The sequence below is a fragment of the Gobio gobio genome (genome assembly GCF_949357685.1).
Source record: "Gobio gobio genome assembly, chromosome: 23".
Lineage (NCBI taxonomy): Eukaryota > Metazoa > Chordata > Actinopteri > Cypriniformes > Gobionidae > Gobio > Gobio gobio.
The window spans coordinates 33,675,587-33,695,283 of record NC_137119.1 but is presented as its reverse complement, the minus strand read 5'-3'; the positions used below and the strand labels follow the sequence as shown (position 1 = coordinate 33,695,283).

Genomic DNA, 19,697 nt, shown 5'->3' with positions numbered 1-19,697 from the left:
CAAATGACACCATTTTATCTAAAATTTCCGTTAAGTACCATAAATGACTGAACTATCATCACAGACTAAACAGATCAAACTAAATTCAACTCTATTATCTTACGTTTTCATTTCAGTGACAGAAATGACTGACCTAGTATTTAAAAACTAAACAGGTCAACTAAATGTCCCCATATAACCTAAAATCTTTAAGTACCACAAATGACTGGACTAGTCATCATCACAAACTAAACAGGTCAACTAAATGTCACTATATAACCTAAGGTCTTTAAGTACCACGAATCACTAAACTAGTCATTACAAACTGAACAGATCAACAAAATTCCACAATATTTTCAGTTTTTTTTTTTATTTGAGTGCCATAAATGACAACTAAAGAACGTCTTTAAGTCTTTAAGCGCTACAAATGACTGAACTAACCAATAGGTAAACTAAACATTGGTATATGACCTACAGTCTTAGTTTAAGAGCCATAAAAGATTAAACCCCACTATCTAAACACCACCACAATGCTTTACCTTAAGTCTTTGTTGAAGTGACAGAAATTAATAAACTAGTCATCAAAAACCAAACACCAGAGTACAAACGTTGTGGTGTGAGTTACAGTATGTGTCAAAGTTGAATACTCAGTGATAGGAGTTTGTACATAAGTATGAGCAATTATACTAGTGGTGCTGCCTTTGCACTAAAAAGGAAGCGACAAGCATGAACACCGCGGACGATATAGTGTTCCAGAGAGTCAAATTAAACATTGACAGGTTAGCCGAGCGCAGTTTGTTCCGTCGCCATATAGCTGATCTGGAGCCCTAAGGGACGTCTTCTCCTCGCACAAATTAATACCTTCGAGAGGCTGACTGAATGGTGGCAATAAACTCATTTGTTCCCCAAATAATGAAGAATGACTTCCCCCCCCAATCCCCCACGACCACCACCAGTACCAGTACTTCGGTCCTCGCTACATCTGTGACTGTTGCCATGGTGACCTGGTCTTACCTCGCCGCTTCCCGAAGTGCTCCACGCTCACTCAGAGTCGTGTGTTTGATGTCATCAAAATTGTTCTCTAGCTTCACGCAGCTCTGCAAGAGAGAGAGGGAGGGAGAGAGAAATGAGATGACAGAGGAGGTGCTGTTATTTGTTTGGATGTTTGTGTGTGCGCGGTACATCTCATTGATTGGGGCTGTTACACAGGCTTTGAACATAATCCACTCAAACATCATCAGCGAGACTGTTCCTCTACGCTCTCATGCAGATTGTAGCGCACTGCCTGGGCTGTGCCTCGTGATTCATCAGATGTGACACGGCCAACTCCTGGGCTGGTACAAAATGTCGAAGCGTTCTGGGGCTCGGACTGCAGTTGTCATGGCAATCGACCCCTCTCTAGCCCCTGACCCCTGAAGGTAGGTGCAGAGTTTGAATGAAACCTGCTGTAACGGACATGCAGGTAATTACAAGGAGACACAATTTCCGCTCCCCAGTACTTCAGATTTAGACCGCATTATAAACTGACATGTACGTAAAAACAAGCATGCAAGCATGAATACTAAAAATCACCTCTGCCCTCGGCAACTGCCCAGAAATCCGCCATCACGTTTTTTGGGGGGGCTTTTTGCTTTGTTTTGTTGTTTTCTTTCTGTTATTCTGACCTTTGAAGCATGTTAAAGGTGCACTATGTAACTTTTCCGTCCGCTAGAGGTCGCCTATTCAAAACAAAAGGCGTAGTTTTATGACGCCACGTTTGAGCGCAGAATCCTGGGACATGTGGTCTTAGCCACACAGCCGGTGGAAAAGAATCGGGATAGGACTCAGGCAGAAATCATATTCGATGGATGCGATTATTAACGTTACTGTAGTATGAAGCAGAGCTGGACCGAGTGTTGTGGAGCTGAGCAAGGCCGCTGGAGCGATTGCTAATAAGATGAGCAGCGGGACTTTTATCATGCCACAGTCGCCAGCGCCACTTCTGCTTTTCCGGTCATGAGTATGAGGTAACGCAGCTCTGTTTATCATATTAGATACATCTGAGTGTGTTGAAACTGAAAAAAATATATATATAACAATGGCCTATTGGTTTTTGGATATTTTACTGATTTTTTTTTACATAGTGCACCTTTAAGTTACATTTTATGCATGAAAGTTATGTTATTATAAAAATAAATAAAAAGCATTATTAGTATTACTTTTAATAATAACAACAATAATCTAAGGCATTTTACTTTAATAGTACCTTTCATACAAATAGTTTACACATTATTAATAATAAGAATAATAAGCCATTTTATTTGAAAAGCACATTTAATACTGTTTTCACATTATTATTAATAATATCCTACACTGCTTTTGAATAGCACCTTTCATGCATGGATGGATGGATAGAACAAGAAATAGACAGACAGACAGACAGACAGACAGACAGACAGACAGACAGACAGACAGACAGACAGACAGACAGACAGACAGACAGACAGACAGACAGACAGACAGACAGACAGACAGACAGACAGACAGACAGACAGACAGACAGACAGACAGACAGACAGACAGACAGACAGACAGACAGACAGACAGACAGACAGACAGACAGACAGACAGACAGACAGACAGACAGACAGACAGACAGACAGACAGACAGACAGACAGATAGATAGATAGATAGATAGATAGATAGATAGATAGATAGATAGATAGATAGATAGATAGATAGATAGATAGATAGATAGATAGATAGATAGATAGATAGATAGATAGATAGATAGATAGATAGATGGGAAAACTTACAGCAACATGTAATGCAATTTCACATGCAAACGTGACCGTGAATATATATTTATTTCTCCAGCTCTCATGTGACAGTTGATCTCCACTCAGAACTTGACAGCTCACATCAATCACAACCCTTGAAGAACTTTTTCCACTCAGCCAAACGAATCCAGGGTTTCTTCTGCATTTAAAACTCTGAACATCTAAAATCATGTGACGAAGTGAATGATTCAGAGGATGTTTGTTGAACACTAAATAAATCAATTGGACTTTAGATCTGTTAGAAAAGTTATTAAACGTTTTTTTAACGTTTTTTATAAACGTTTTTTTCACAGAATTTTGCTAAATGTAACAAACAGCATAAATTACTTTGTAAAAAGTTTATAATAACTAATATAATATTGTGTTTGACATTTTACAGTGCATCACTCCAAAAAAAAAAGTTTGCACGGGTACAAACTAAGCTTTTCAAATAAGCAACTAATAAATCACTTCACAAATGTAAACCGTGTTAATATTTCTGCTATGACAACACTGAGTTTGTCGGCACTGCCCGCTTGGGTCTCATACAGTATAGCGACGGTGGCAAACTCAGTGTTTGGTAAGGCACGCGGCGGGCACGAGGAGTTTGGAATCTAATAACAAACCGTGCTCGCCATTCTGACTGACATTCAATTTACATGATTACAGACAAAGTGCAAGTCAGAGATTTTTTTTTAATTACATTTCCCTCCCTCATCTTTCCACGCTGCTCTCGTCTAACTGAGTGGCATTAACAAATGTTTTATTTTATGTTGCTCAAACAATAAAAACACAATGATATGGAAATTGATAATTATTGCACTGTCTGAGCTTGTGGGTGACAAGGAAATATTGCATCGGGAAGCAGAGATATTTGGGAAATAATGTGCGTGGGCACTGCATTCTCGGAGCGCTCTCTCTGCGAGCCAAAGTCTGTGATTTGAATAACTCAATAACCGCTCTCGCACACACATATACGGTTTACACTGCAAAAATCAAACTTCAGCTCCCTTGACAATGACGAGGGACAAAGAATAGCAAATATTCATATATGACAATCAATTTAAAGGGGTGGAGTACATTCTGCCTGAAAGTGAAGGTGAGCCAGTATAAAATTGAGCCATACCATGATGAAAAAATTATCTATAGTGATCTATAAGTATAAATAAAAAATAAAAAAATCCCAATTTGACTATAGAGAGTAAAAAGATTGTTAATTGGAATAAATCATTTAAAAATTGCAATAAAATTATATACAAATATTGCATAAAACTTTTTACATTTTGTATATTGTTAAAATTTTCAATAGGAATCATTTGAACAATATCAAAAGTATTTTTTTTTTTTAAAGAAATTAATACATTATTTAAAAAGACACAATTGATCAAAAGTGAAAAGACATTTATAATATTAAAAAATATTTATATTTTAAATTAATGCTGATCATTTCAACTTTCTATTTATGAAAGAATCCTGAAAAAAATGAATCAGTTTACACAAAAATAATAAGCATAACTGTTTTCAACACTGATAATAATGAATATTTCATGAGCAGCAAATGTGTGTGTGTGTGTTTGTTTGTTTTTGTGATTTATGAGGACATACATTTGTATAATGACACTAGTATTATGACGTAAACATGAAATATGAGGATATTTCATAAGTCCTCATATTTAAAATAAAATAGCTTTAATTTAATAATAAACATACTAAACAATGTTTTATTGTGTGTGTGTGTGTGTGTGTGTGTGTGTGTGTGTGTGTGTGTGTGTGTGTGTGTGTGTGTGTGTGTGTGTGTGTGTGTGTGTGTGTGTGTGTGTGTGTGTGTGTGTGTGTGTGTGTGTGTGTGTGTGTGTGTGTGTGTGTGTGTGTGTGTGTGTGTGTGTGTGTGTGTGTGTGTGTGTGTGTGTGTGTGTGTGTTTTGAAATTAACACCCACCAAATGCAAGTAAAAATCAACTGTGGTGGGTAACGCTGTAAAAACACAAGCCCATTTGGCTTATACTTATGTTTACTCACTTTGCTGGGCAAGTTTGCTTAAGCCAGATTTAGCACAAATACTCGTGAGTCATCATGATATATTAAATACAGCATATTGCACAGAAACTGTACATATCTGGCTTACTTTAACATACACGTTACTACGCAACAAATAATGGCACGCTTGTTCATTTGCATTGAAGCAATAACAAAGATTTTTAAAAACATGATAATGTGGCCCCAGTGAAAAAAGGAAAGACCCGCCAAGCATTAGAAGTTTTAATACCAAGTGGCAAGCTGGGCACGAGTGGCTCGACTTTGACTCAACAAACAATGTAATGTATATGTATGAGGACTGCAGGACATATACGCTTTGGAAAAACACCAAACAAACAGTTTTGTACTGTATTGATCCACCTAAAATACATTTTTGGTATTTTATATATTAAGCTGAGACGTAGTTAATCAGTTTTTTTTTTTTTTGTTTTGTTTTTTTTGGCTAGTAGAAGTTCTGATTGGCCGGTAACTTAAAAATGTAGGTGCCCTTACAGAAAAAACTGATGAATTTCACGTCACCACGTTGCAACTAAATTTGGCACATATGCTTCACATGTTATCAACATATGAAGCACATGTGAGAAATGTTTCCACATGTTGTAATGGCTTTTACATGTGGATCACGTTACCACATCACATGTCACAAATACAGCAGTTGTTACTTGTACCACATGAAATGTGGCACGTGTGGCAAACATGTTACCACATGTCACAAATACAGCTTAACTGTTGTTACTGTTGCTTTGTATGTTTACTCGTATTGTTCTTGATCACATTGGAATATATGTTTCACATGTGATCTCGTGTTTCACATGGGAATACACACGTGTTTACATGGGTTTCACATGGGAATTTATGGGTTTCACCTGTGATAACATGCATCACATGGGAAAACATGTTTTCATGCAAATGTTCCAAAAGCACACATTTCCCATGTTTTTCCACATGTGATCCCCATATATCACATGTGCTTTTAACATGTGCATGTGCTCACATGTGATCCACATATGCTTTTAACATGTTAAATTTCACATGTGCATGTGCTTACATGTGATCCACATATATCACATGCTTTTAACATATAAAATTTCACATGCTCACGTGATACACATATTTCACATGTGCTTTTAACATGTTAAATTTCACATGTGCGTGTGATCACATATGTGAAATGTAACATGTAAAAACATGTTAAAACCACATGCAAAATGACATGTGAAATTACCACATGTGACCACGTGTTTTTGCACATGTGAAGTTCATGTGTTTTTTCTGTAAGGGTGGTGAGTGAAAAAGGGAGTTTTAATTTGATATTATATTTTACAATATTAATATACAGTTCTGCTCATAAGTTTACATACCCCTTGCAGAATTAGAAGGAATCATAAAAATTGAATGTTGTTTTTGTATTACTTTCCACAATAAGCTGTTTTACATAACAGTGGTTTACATATAATTCACAAGACAAAATTTACATGAATTAAAAGTTCAAATGTTTACTTGAATCTTAGTACTGTTTGTTGTTACCTGCATGATCAATGACTGTTGTCATGTTTTGTGATAGTTGTTCATGAGTCCCTTGTTTGTCCTGAGCAGTTCAAAAAGTGAACTTATGATTTTGAGATCCATCTTTTCACACTGAGGACGATTGTGGTATTCACACACAACTATTAAAAACGGCGAAAACATTCACTGATGCTCAAGACGGAAACATGATGCATTAATAGCTGCAGATGTTTCCTCGATTAATAGAAGATGTTTCCTCCAAGACAAAATAAGTACAATTTACCCCAATCATCCAATTCAAAATGTTTACACCCCCTGCCTCTTAATGCATATTCTCCAAGGGGAGTGTAAAATTATAAACAGAACTGTATATGCTCGTCTGATGTATGAATAGAGCTCATAAACCTTCCCATCATGTGACGAACAGATTAACAGTCCTCGAGAGATTTAGAAGCGTTCCTTTAGTATAAGTGTGAGTAATAAGACTCATTGCGTAGAGTGGTACGACACGCTTCTCATCGAGTCGGCGATATGTTTTTAGGGATCTCTATCAATAATAGTTCTCAGCAAAAACGCTTCAATAATGACAGCGTCTTCCCTCCCCTCAGACAGAAGAAAGAAAAGACCCTAAAGACACTGACAAGACGGCCAGCTGTATATGGAAATCTCATTAATGAAAAAGCATGACAGAAAGCAGCCCGTTCTGAGCTGAAAACCATTCAGATGATTCCAGTGCTGCTGGTACCGCACACACAGCCAGCTGAGCGGACATAACAAGGCTTTTGTGTTTTCCTTTATACATTAAGAAGCATGTAAAAGCACAAAAAAGGACTTATTAAGGGTTTCTATTAACATCAAACCCCAACATTGTAATCTCCTCCCTTTCGCCTGAATGGATTAGGCGGCGGATGCAGTGCTCTAATCCATGTAGTGGAGGCTAAATCCTGTGAGGAAAAGGAGGAAAGTGTGGCATTATGGGATGGGTGGCATTGGAGGTGGTGATGTATGCATGTTCAAGCAGATAAAACACATTGATCACTTCACCCTTTCCTCACCCAGAAACTCACAATCTAGCGCAGCGAAGCAGGGCCGATATCAGCTCAGACGGCAGCGATCGATAGACGTGTTGATCTGTGGCGTGTAATTGTGCGAGGTAATTAGAGATGAGCACTTGCACACACTTTAATTCACTGCTTAAGACTAAAGCCTGTGTTAAAGTAATACTTTGAGCAGCCCAATACATATCAACACCTGCTGGCCAACACCCAATGGAGTAAAACTAACAAAGTGTCCTTACACGCTAATGAAACTGCTAATCAGAGTTGGAATTTGGACCAATGAGAATTAACAGCATTCGCAACAAATCCTCGTTTTAATATGGCATCTACCATTACAGGTGTGAAGATGACAGGCAGGGGTGGACTGGGGCAAAAAAGTGGCCCTGGACTTTCTGGCACAAAGCGGCCCATTACACCCGGTCTGCAACACACCTCACCATAAACCCACCAGCTCATTATACACAGGGCAATTTTAAACACTGAAGCTATTTATACAAAAATATGAATAATAGGCCTATTCATTGTTTTATTGAAATGCTTATCATACTGAATGACTGGCATACTTCTTCAGGTTATAATTTGTCTTTCCTGGTGCACATGGCAAATAGTTTTTTTTTAAATACAAATTTTGATTTCTCTTTTCAATACACTGTAGTTTAATATCATTAAGTTCAATACCTATCATAAAATCAGACCATATACAATGCTATGGTCTAGAAGACTTAGGATGTAGTGCAGAATGTGGACTGTTTTAGGGTGCCTTTCTAGTGGTTATAGTATCTAGACATCTGTAATTTTATGGAAAAGAGATCAAATAGTGGAAAAGAGTTTAAAAATTATATGAAAAAATACAGCATATTAAAATGATTTCTGAAAGATCATGTGACGCTGAAGTAATGATGCTGAAAAGTCAGCTTTTACAGAAATAAATTACATTTACAATACATTATCATAGAAAACAACTAGGCCTATTGGAAATTGTATTAATATTTCTTAATATTTTGTGGTTTTACTGTATTTTTTATCAAATAAATTCAGCTTTCTTCTTTCAAAAACATATTAAAAAGTCTTAATTATTTCAAACTTTTGATTACCAGTGTGTAAAATAATGCACGTGAACTAACTAGCAAATTATATACGTATGTATTTTCATATATGACACTTTCCATAGGTTACTTGAATATGAAAGTTGCCAGTTTTAGCATGATGTAGGCTATGTGTAGGCTAAGCCTGCGTTTCAGAAATAGATTTTGAGTATTATGAATCATTTGAAAATGATTGTGAAATTTCTGAAGAAAGCCTGGAAACAGAAAGACAAACATTCCCTCTGATATGCTGAAAACTGCGACACCTACGCTAATGTTTCTTTGTGCATTCTGTGACGAATAACGTAAAAAGCATTAGCCTACAATCTGATTAATTCTAAAAAGGTCAGCAGTAGTTTACGTCCATGGAAATGAATGTCCGTCGTTTAACATTTTTAAAATCGTTAACAGTCAGGAAATATCGCTGTAGCCCATTGACTCATATTCAGCTATTACCTCGGCTCGCATTCAAGTGCCGCCCGCGCTGCTCGGCTGCTGTGCACAGTAAATCCCGCCTCCTTCAATTTGATTGGATATCGCAAACATTTTGACATTGACGAGCGCTTTTACACCACTGAGACACTGGGACTGATCAGGCTATAGATTAGAGTTTTGCCTCAAGTGGGCTGCGCGGGCCATTCGTCTGGGCTGACGGAAGGATATAGGATACGTAGTTTTACCATCATTTATTCTTCATATACATTTACGTAGCAACGGGCCGGCCCACATTGTCCAGCGGCCCACCTGGAAAACGCCCGGTACGCCAGATGGCCAGTCCACCCCTGATAACAGGGTAGCGTCTGCACAAAGCCAGACTGTCCAAATATTGGAAAAAAATAAGCCAAGAGATGACCCAAAAGGCTCAACCCAGGATTTGGGAAGAAAAAAATAACCCACGGTTAGAGTGTAAATTATGAATATGAAGCATTTTGGATCATTTCATAATATTGATGCCTGAATGTGTTAACACTAACAAATCTTGGGTTATTTTTTTCTACCCAAATCCTGGGTTGAGCCTTGTGGGTCATTTTTTGGCTTATTTTTTCAGGATATTTGGTAGGGTGGCCATACGTCCGGATTTTGTCCGGACAGTCTGGATTTTAAGCTCCCTGTCCGGCGTCCGGCACAACCTCAAGCCGGACACTCATTTGTCCTCCTTTTTGGAGTTGTGGTGAATCAGCCTATAAAACCCCGCTCTAGAATCTTTATTAGGACGCAGCAGCATAGCGTATAATGCCATAAGATCTCTGGTCAAACAAATGATTGGCTGAAAACGGTGTCAAATAAATATCTGATATATCATTGGTTAAAAACGTAAACAAGCCTCCACGATGTGCTGGCTATGTCATATCATAACGTTAACATACCTAAATGTCAGACGCTCAGACCTCATTTAATCAAAAGAGCATTTTTATAAAAAAGCACACTGTGTCGCTGTGAAGTGGACGTTAGTAGTCAAGGGAAAGCCGCCATTGACCAACATGCCAGAATGGAAAAACATAAAAGTTACCGACGAGCCCCAGGTAGGCTACGTCTTCCCTTAAGTCATTTTTTCAAGAAGCAACATCACCTTAGGATGACAAAATCTCCGCCGCAGAGCTTCGTAAAATCTATCATAATCATGCAGTCAAGCATCACCAGTCATACAGAAATACATAACCAAATAATCAGAAAACTTTTTTCATTTCTGGACTATAAATAAACAAATAATGAACGCGAAAAGGAAATTAATAAATACACATTTCATATAGCAAAGAGCTGCTGCAGAGGGTGAACTTCTTTGTTAAGAACTGAAATGTGTATTTATTTATTTTTCGCATTCATTATTTGCTTATTTATGTATTTCTGTTATTTCCAGAAGTCCAGAAATGTTATGTTTTTTTCAGGCACTGTGCACTTTGCAAGACTTTGTTTCATCCCAGTGGTCAGTTTTTGAAACAGACAATTCTGCAGATGTCTTGACAATGTCTTGAATAAATACAAATACTGTGAGGAAACACTTTTTTGCCTCTTTTGTTACACATAGGTCTACATCAAGAAGATATATCGTAGATCCAATTGTCTGGCAATGAATAGAGTAGGCTATTGCAGAATCACTGTATCATGATACCATTGATATGATGGACAAAATTGTAATGTAGTTGTGAGTACACCAGAGTCCTATGCAATTATTCTAAAGCCGCGTTTCCACCGCAGGAACTTTCCCCAGGAACTAGGAACTTTTGGGTGGTACTCGGTGTGTTTCGACCACAGGAACCAGGGTTTAAATGAAGTTCCGGGTAAATTTTTCCCCCTCCGAACAGCCCTGCTGCCGAGGTAATACTTTTTTAAAGTTCGGGAACTTTCGGGGGTGGGACTTGGGCGCTGAACATGCTGATTTGTTGAGCTCACGCAGGATTTTTAATTTCAACCGGCATTTTAAAAAGTATTTTGCGAGGTTCGTTCTGCGTTCAGTAAATATCAGCCTAGCTCTTTCTGTCTGATGGCACGCGTTCGTCTCAGCCATCTCATGGTGAATGTCCGTAATAGCTGATAATAACATACTTTGTCTTATTTTAAATCTAGCTTTACGAGCTTTCAGAATACGCTTTAGTATGAGTACTCGTCTCTTTTCCGCCGTTTTGTTAATGACCTCTTTGGTAAACCAATACATAACCAGCAAAAGCAGCGCTGCTTGAATCTCCTCTATACTTGTTATTGTTGCAGACAGTATCGCACAAAAATTATTACTGTCCGTCGTTGACTGGGAGGAGCAGTCGCGCCGCGCGCAGTCCTACATCACCGGACTAATTTGCCTAATCTTAACGGTACTTTAGACCGCAGTGGAAATGCAGACAGTAGCAGGTCTGGGGGGAAAAAAGTTCCTCTAAAAAAAGTTCCTGGTACAAATTGTTCCGGGTAATTTCGGTGGAAACTTGGCTTAAGTGTCCTCCTTTTTGGTTTTATGGAAATGGCCACCCTAATATTTGGCCAGTCAGACTTTCGTGTGACGGAAACACCTGATGACTTGCATAAAATGTTAAAATATGCCCTCAGAGCTCACTGTTTGTTTATGTACAGGTTATGGAGCCCATCACTGCATATTTAGGCTACGAGTGAAAAGCAGGGCGACGGTCTAAAGTTAGAAGTTCCCCCGATGAACATGATACAAGATCCAGCGCCATTGTGGTGGAAATGGGACAATTTCATTTTTACTTCTACTATTCGTTAAACAAGCTTAAATTTTGGCAATATGTATTACAAACTATATAAAATATGCTATACTGTAAAATATGATAGAAAATAAAGCTAAGTGTCGAGTATTTAAAAAAAAGTTGAAGAGGATTTAAGTTAATCTGCAGACATTAATTCATGTATGAAGTAAATAAATAAGCTATATTATGGTAAAAGGAATCAACTAACCCAATTTGCTGGGTAAAATTAACCCAACATGTTTTCTGTCCTATATTAACCCAAAATTGGAAAAGGAAAACTGATTATTTTATGATTGTAATGATTTGATGGGTGATCAGAATATGAGTGCTGGATATCTCTTTGTCAACTGTAACACCCAAAAAAGAAAGCAGCATAATACTGCAGGAAATTAAGTATTCCTCAGATTAGACTTAAAGGGATAGTTCACACAAAAACCTGTATGAATTTCTTTCTTCTGATGAACACAAAAGAAGATATTTTGAATAATATTGGTAAAGAGTTGATGGGCCCCATTGACTTCCATAGTATGGGGGAAAAAATACTATGGAACTTATTCAATGCGGCCCATCAACTGTTTGGTTACCAACATTCTTCATTCTTCTAAATGATGACAAAACTTTAAATTTTGGTTGAACTATCACTTTAAAAGACACTTGAATAATGAGGTCTAAACGATAAATAGAACAACAGACAGACAGACGGATAGAGATAGACAGACAGACAGACAGACAGACAGACAGACAGACAGACAGACAGACAGACAGACAGACAGACAGACAGACAGACAGACAGACAGACAGACAGACAGACAGACAGACAGACAGACAGACAGACAGACAGACAGACAGACAGACAGACAGACAGACAGACAGACAGACAGACAGACAGACAGACAGACAGACAGACAGACAGACAGACAGACAGACAGACAGACAGACAGACAGACAGACAGACAGACAGACAGACAGACAGACAGACAGACAGACAGATAGATAGATAGATAGATAGATAGATAGATAGATAGATAGATAGATAGATAGATAGATAGATAGATAGATAGATAGATAGATAGATAGATAGATAGATAGATAGATAGATAGATAGATAGATAGATAGATAGATAGATAGATAGATAGATAGAGACAGACAGACAGACAGACAGACAGCACCAGACACCAGAATCCCTTAGTATAATTTATTGGATGATTTTTTTTTAAGTAAAAACATAATTACTTGCTTTAAAAGCTTCAAAGAACCCTAATATCGCTTAGAAAAAAACGGTTAGCGCCCAAATTGTGGTAATTTGTCCGTAATTTATTCATCTAATGAGTGTGAGGTCGAGACTAGATTCAAGGAAGACGCAAGATGATTGTGCTATAAAGGAAAATCTATTTAAGATATTCAGTTTACATTCCATCTTTGGACCTCAGCGGTGACCTGGCGCGGAACAGGAATTATGAAAGCCAATTTGAATTACTTAACGAATTCCAGAAAGGATTCAAATTAAGCTTTTTTACTCTGCCTCCTTTCCCTTTCATCATGTCTCATTAAAGCAATTAGCTCTGATGCCTAATAACCTAGAAGCAGTCCCAACTATAAAGCCCCAGCCAATGACAGAGAACAGAGCTGCCTATGAGGAAGAAGGTCACAATATGAATGAATGAATGAATCTTATATAGCGCTTTACTATGTACTACTGCTTTACAATCATCTCAGGAGGTCTCTACATACATTGATATCACACAGCATCTCTGATGAAGTAAACAAATGAACAATGGGCCCTATTTTAACTGAGCACATGGTCTGAAGAGCGTGGCTCAGGTGCACTTAGGACATGTCCGAATCCACTTTTGCTAGTTTAACAACGGAATAAACAGTCGGCACGCCAGGTGCACGGTCCAAAAGGGTTGTATTTAGTCTCTTAATGAGTCATGGGTGTGTTTTGGGCGTAATGTGCAATAAACCAATCAGAGTCTCATCTCCCATACCCTTTGAAAGCCAGTTGCACTTGCACCATGGCGGATTCGCTATTTACATGGCGGAATTTGCGAGCGGAAAGACTGAGCGCTTCTACAGAGAGGAATCCTTTTATTTCTAATATTGAAAAATGTGTGTGTGCTGCTACGCGTCCCTGTGTGTGTAATAAGCAGAGAGTATGTGCATTGTGCACCTGCCTATAGGCACATTTTACTAACTCGCCCTTAAAATAAATAAAAAATATACTGCTGCAACTGATTTCAGTTGCCTCAAAAAAGCAACGCTCCTACTAGGGAAGTACTTCGGTAGCAAGTCGGTACTGAAATTATAAAAATGTGACGATACCAGGATTTCTATAGTACCGGTAGGACCACTCCTGAGTATATTCGGTACCCGCAGCTGCGTTCAGTCACTTCCGTGACTGATCCAAGCGCAGGGCTCCAGACTGTAGTCGAATATATACTAGTGTCTGTGAATATTAAACTGCAAAATACTATTTAATTACTTCTGCATGTTCTGCCTCTCTGTGTGAATGACGGGCGGTCGGGCAATGCTCGCACACAATCACACACACACGCGTGACACTCGCTGTCTTTGTAGTCTCTGCCGTGTGTCACTATATGAGGACATGAACGCATAAACCGTCATGAGAATTTAACGTTTTATTTGAGAAAACTGTCATTGTCATATCATGAACACAGACACTTAAAAGGTCTTCACGGCAACCCATCAAAATAAAAGTTTGTTTTAAAAAGTTTTTAAAAAAATTAATTAATAAAAATTAAGCAATATATTAGGCTACTGTTGTAGGCTACAGTAGATTTAGCTACGTCTCTATGTTATAATAATAATACGTATCTACTACTAATAATAATTATGCCTAGATGGTTGAATTTTTCACTTTATCCTATTTAATAAACAATGTTTACTTTTAAACAGTATACAGCCTTAAATGTTTATGTATTATTTACGTGTGATTATTATTATAAATAATACATTTAATAATATAATTTTTTTTTAAATAAATAAATAAAAATAAAAAACATTTAGCTGTGGTACTGAAATTGATACAGAGAGTACCGTAAAATTTTGATGGTATTGGTACTGACTACTGGGATTTTGGAACCGTGACACCCCTAGCTCCAACAACGCGCCTGAACACACCTCGTTTTCAGACCAGCACGCCCATGGGCGGACAGATGGGCGTGAGTGCATTTGCTATTTAAACAAGGTGGCACTGGACGTAAATTTGATAACTGCGTCGGTGTGAAACTAGCAAAAAAACACTTGCGTTGCATTGTGCTGGGTGTATGACAGGGCCCAATGTCTTACTGACGCGATCTGCAACTTTGTTAATAATAAAGCTCATCCACGCGTAGGATCACAAGGGAGGCAATGCGAAGACTTTTTTTCCACAACTTGGCACTGCAGAACATCTTGTAGTCCTCAGAGGCATTTCTATCTTTTTTTGAGTAATCCTGTGTTTACTACTACATGACATGCGGCAATCGGTGGGTGGGGCTAAAATGAAATGATGTAGAAGTAGGCGTTGATCTTCTGCAAAGGCGTCTTTCGTCACAGTCATTTTGGGAGCTTGGTTTCAATAAAAATATAGCTGTCTTGAGCACTGAAACTTTTAGCACCCTAAACCTCGTGAATTGAAATAAATACTGTGGGCAAAAGTGGCGCAACTGTGCAGTGAATTAACCCCTAAGCTGATTTGCAGCATTTCGACAACGAATAGTGTTCACACATGACCTCTAAATGGAAAAATGCTAAAACATTTACAACAAACACCATGTGAACGCACCTACTGAGGCAACTTCTTTCTACTCCCTCCCTCCTTGCCTTGCCTAAAACCGATGGGGGAAAAAACATTAGCTTTTGCTTCTGGCAGATATACCTGCCCTTCACAGGACCTGGGGATCATAATGCAATCTGGAGACTCATTAAATTGGATTAGACCGTACAGACAGATTATTAAAAGAAAACCATCAGTAAACAGCGGCGTTATCTGCAAAAAAACAAGGGCACTTCAAGTGTGTTTCCACTTCTATCTCCACAGCTGCTGCAAAACTCAGACCTGTTTTTTGTTTGGTAGATTATCTCCAGCCTCAACCTGTGCTATTGAAGCAGAAAGACAAATATTGGGAAGGCTCCGGTCAGCTAATAGCGTCGACTTGAACCGCCCGCGTTCCCGTGCGAGGCGTCACCTGCGGGGAAGTGTAGCGAAATCTCCTCACGGACAGTGTGCTACGGGTGCCCTGAGGGGGAGGGGATGGAAATGTGCGGGCACTTGAGTCCTGGCGGTTTGAGATAACAGCTGACTACATGCCATCGTATTTTCCCAAGAACTCATTTGGAAACTATAGACACCCGGCACTCATGGACTCCCTGTAAAAACTAAGTTTACAGCCCCTCTGGCATCCGGTACAATTCCGCTGGACAATTATGATGCCGCTTTCGTGGCCCAACAAAAGTTATTTTAAGGATCACTAAAATGTTCATTGCATTTTCTTTACGAAGTGGATAAATCTGTGGCAGACGATCCATACGATCCAGCGCTCGGTGCTCTCTGCACCTCTGACATTTATTGGTGAATTGACAGTGAGAAATGCGTTGCATGAGAAAACAGGCAGGCGGATGCATTAAGGTTGATTTTGCCACGAATTCTGATTTACAGTACATAAAGGACAACACAAACTTCCATTTCATCCCATGGAGTATACGTCTATTTTCAGGGACGTGTCTTGAAAAAGGTACCACATATATTTGCACAAGCGTGGTACGCAAAGGTACACATGTATACTCCTGATAGAGTAAAATCACACGCCATATGTTCAAATCTATAGCACACAGCCTTTATGAATTAAATCAGGCTTGGGATCCATCCCCATTGATTAGAATGATGAATTAGGCAGCTGTACTTAGCAACAGTGCTGTCAGCAGGGAGTAGATAATCTCCCCTACAAAACACCTCCATCTTGTTGTGTCTCCACATCAAACAAGCAGGAGGCTCAGTTGCTTTTAAAAGGACAGACGAGGCATAGCGGCCACCTGCCAAAAAACACAAACCCTTCCCGTCGCACGCTGGTCTGGGGAGATATTCTTGAGACTTTGATGGCATGTGCCTGGAATCGTAAGATAATTACATTTGAGCGACTATCTGAGCATGTGTGTTAGCGTGTGTAGCTTACCAACACGTTCTTGTCTAATGATGAAATACCTGCTGGTACCGTCGCATGAAGTCAATAGAGCTTGTGAGCCGGTATTTATCTGCTAAGTAAATTTTTGTATTTCAATTTTTTTATATACACACACAATTAAGGTGAACAAGATAGAAAAGACTTAAATGAAGGTGCTCAGTTGTCATAACGTGCATTCTTGCATCGCTGTTGGGGTAACAGTAGAGCATGCTTTTGACATTTAATATTTATGTTAATCTAGTTATTTCTTACCAGCTGCGATCGCAACGAGCAAGTATCTATACAGTGATGCAAACAGTGAAATCTATGGAACGAGAGTAAAAAAAATAAATGTGACCTTATTTATCATAACTGTGATTTTATCCCACAATGTGATGTGACTACTTTATTTTTATGAAATTATAAAAAATACTAATTGACAGGACATTTTTTAACATAACTCCGATTGTATTTGTCTGAAAGAAGAACGTCATATACACCTAGGATGGCTTGAGGGTCAGTAAATTATGGGATAATTAACATTTTTGGGTGAACTATCTCTTTAATGCATGTTCATTTCTATGCTAATTTTTCTAAATTTTCAAATTTTTGGGTGAACTAACCCTTTAAAACTTTGAAACGGAAAAACTAGTAGGAGAGAAACTATTACTCATTCCGCTTGTTTGAAGTTATTTAACATTACATAATCTATATAATAATTGATTTGTATAACATTTGCTGTAAATGTTACTAAATTAATCATTTTAATTATAATATAATTTGATTTAAATTAAAAGTTTAAAGGTTGGTGTTAATAAATTCTAAACAAAACAAAAATTCAGATAATTTGCCGCTTATGTCAATTAAATGTTATAAATATTGACTTTCAAATTGAATATGGTAAATGGCTAATTAATTATTTAATACTCAGAAATTGCAAAAATGTTCTTTTTTACAGTCATCGGTACTGATAACAAAAATACTAGTATTGGCAGTACTTGGCATTTTCACTCAAATTGTTGTTGATAATATAATTTTAAAGAAAAAATTACATCTAAATGTATATGAAATATTTTAAAATATATTAAAGCATTTTCACTGTCTGCAGGCTTTCTGAGTGTGTCAACTTAAAATCATATATGTGGGCAAATACAACTTGAGTTTTTGCGGTTGTGGTGCTGAACACAGCTGTCGATTTCTCGACAAGGCCAAATGAAAGGTTAAAAAGCAGAAAACCGAAGAAAGCTAAACAGATGGGTCCAGCGCCAGGAAAGAACCCATCTAAATCTGGAAACAACACTAAGTTCCTCTCTTCTATGGCTGATTGGCCAGTGAGAGCCCTATGGCCTGCAGGTGAAAAGATGAGGGTTGAGGGTGATGGAGGAGACGCACCTCACAGCCTTTCTCTGCGTTTCTTTTCCAGTGTTTTTTCTCCATTTTCTTCGTTGCAGTAGAGAGGAGCGCAGCATGAGTCTGGACCCGAGGGTTCAAGGCCAGGATACTCTGAATAGATGGAGAGAGAGAGAAATAGTCAAGGTACGTTAAGGTAGTTTCATGTTATGCATAACTTGCGATACACAACTGCTTTTACTTGTGTGTGTGTGTGTGTGTGTGTGAGAGAGAGAGAGTTTGTGTGAGTCTGAGCACTCCCACTCACATTCTTGTACTTGAACAAATGTGAATCTCGGCAAGGACATTTCCAGCGCTCTGGGAAAATAGCATGCTTTAAAGTTTCACAGCTGAACAATTAAGGGAGTTCTGAAGACAAATCAAAAAGCATGTCAACAGGCTGTCTTTAAAAGAATCAAGAGTGTGTAAGCAGATGCTTGTCATTCCTAAACTAGCGCGTCGCAGAATCGTTTCACACTGGAGAGATGCCGACAGCTGACCTTCAAACTCATTCCCTTTCAAAACATGCAATTCTTCTGCAAAAACACGCAAAACCATTCAGACAATGTCAGCTCCCCACGCAGCCATTTACTGTATATAACATCATGAGGATTTAAAAGAATCTTAAGAGAGTTATATTAGTAGTGTTGGCTAAGGCAGAATCGCAACCACTATTGATCTGAACAACCCCTAACCCCGAGTATTAAACTTCTATACTGTATTTATGGTTTACGTGTTAAATTGGTGTATAATTCCTCCTGCTCATTATGTGTTATGTCACCTGATGGACAATAAACCAGGGGGAAAGAACAAGGACAGACCTGAAGGAGGGAGCTGTAGAAAACAGAAATCCAGAATATTACCTAAAATACCTTGTATACTCCCTGAAGCTCAAATGTGCTGCTTCACACGAGAATGAACCTCATTGGCTCTTGCTGAAGCTCAAACGTGCTGCGTAACACAAGAATGAACCTCATTGGCTCTTTCAGAAGCTCAAACGTGCTGCGTAACATGAGAATGAACCTCAATGGCTCTTACAGAAGCTCAAACGTGCTGCGTAACACGAGAATGAACCTCATTGGTTCTTACTGAAGCTCAAACGTGCTGCGTAACACAAGAATGAACCTCATTGGTTCTTGCGGAAGCTCAAACGTGCTGCGTAACACAAGAATGAACCTCATTGGCTCTTTCAGAAGCTCAAACTTGCTGCGTAACACGAGAATGAACCTCATTGGCTCTTTCAGAAGCTCAAACGTGCTGCGTAACATGAGAATGAACCTCATTGGCTCTTTCAGAAGCTCAAACGTGCTGCGTAACACGAGAATGAACCTCATTGGCTCTTTCAGAAGCTCAAACTTGCTGCGTAACACGAGAATGAACCTCATTGGCTCTTTCAGAAGCTCAAACTTGCTGCGTAACATGAGAATGAACCTCATTGGTTCTTGCAGAAGCTCAAACGTGCTGCGTAACACGAGAATGAACCTCATT

At 38.5% G+C, this 19,697-nt stretch overlaps 1 protein-coding gene across 2 annotated transcripts in view; it reads right to left on the bottom strand.

The window, feature by feature from the left end:
• Positions 1–19,697, bottom strand: part of dpyda (dihydropyrimidine dehydrogenase a) — a 307,704-nt gene that overhangs the window by 256,315 nt on the left and 31,692 nt on the right. For both annotated transcript variants that reach the window (XM_079805615.1, XM_079805614.1), the window contains exons 2-3: positions 18,213–18,323; positions 994–1,076 (exon numbers count right to left, since the gene is read on the bottom strand). In XM_079805615.1, coding sequence (XP_079661741.1) covers positions 994–1,076; positions 18,213–18,323 — 194 coding nt within the window. The remainder of the gene's footprint in view (positions 1–993; positions 1,077–18,212; positions 18,324–19,697) is intronic.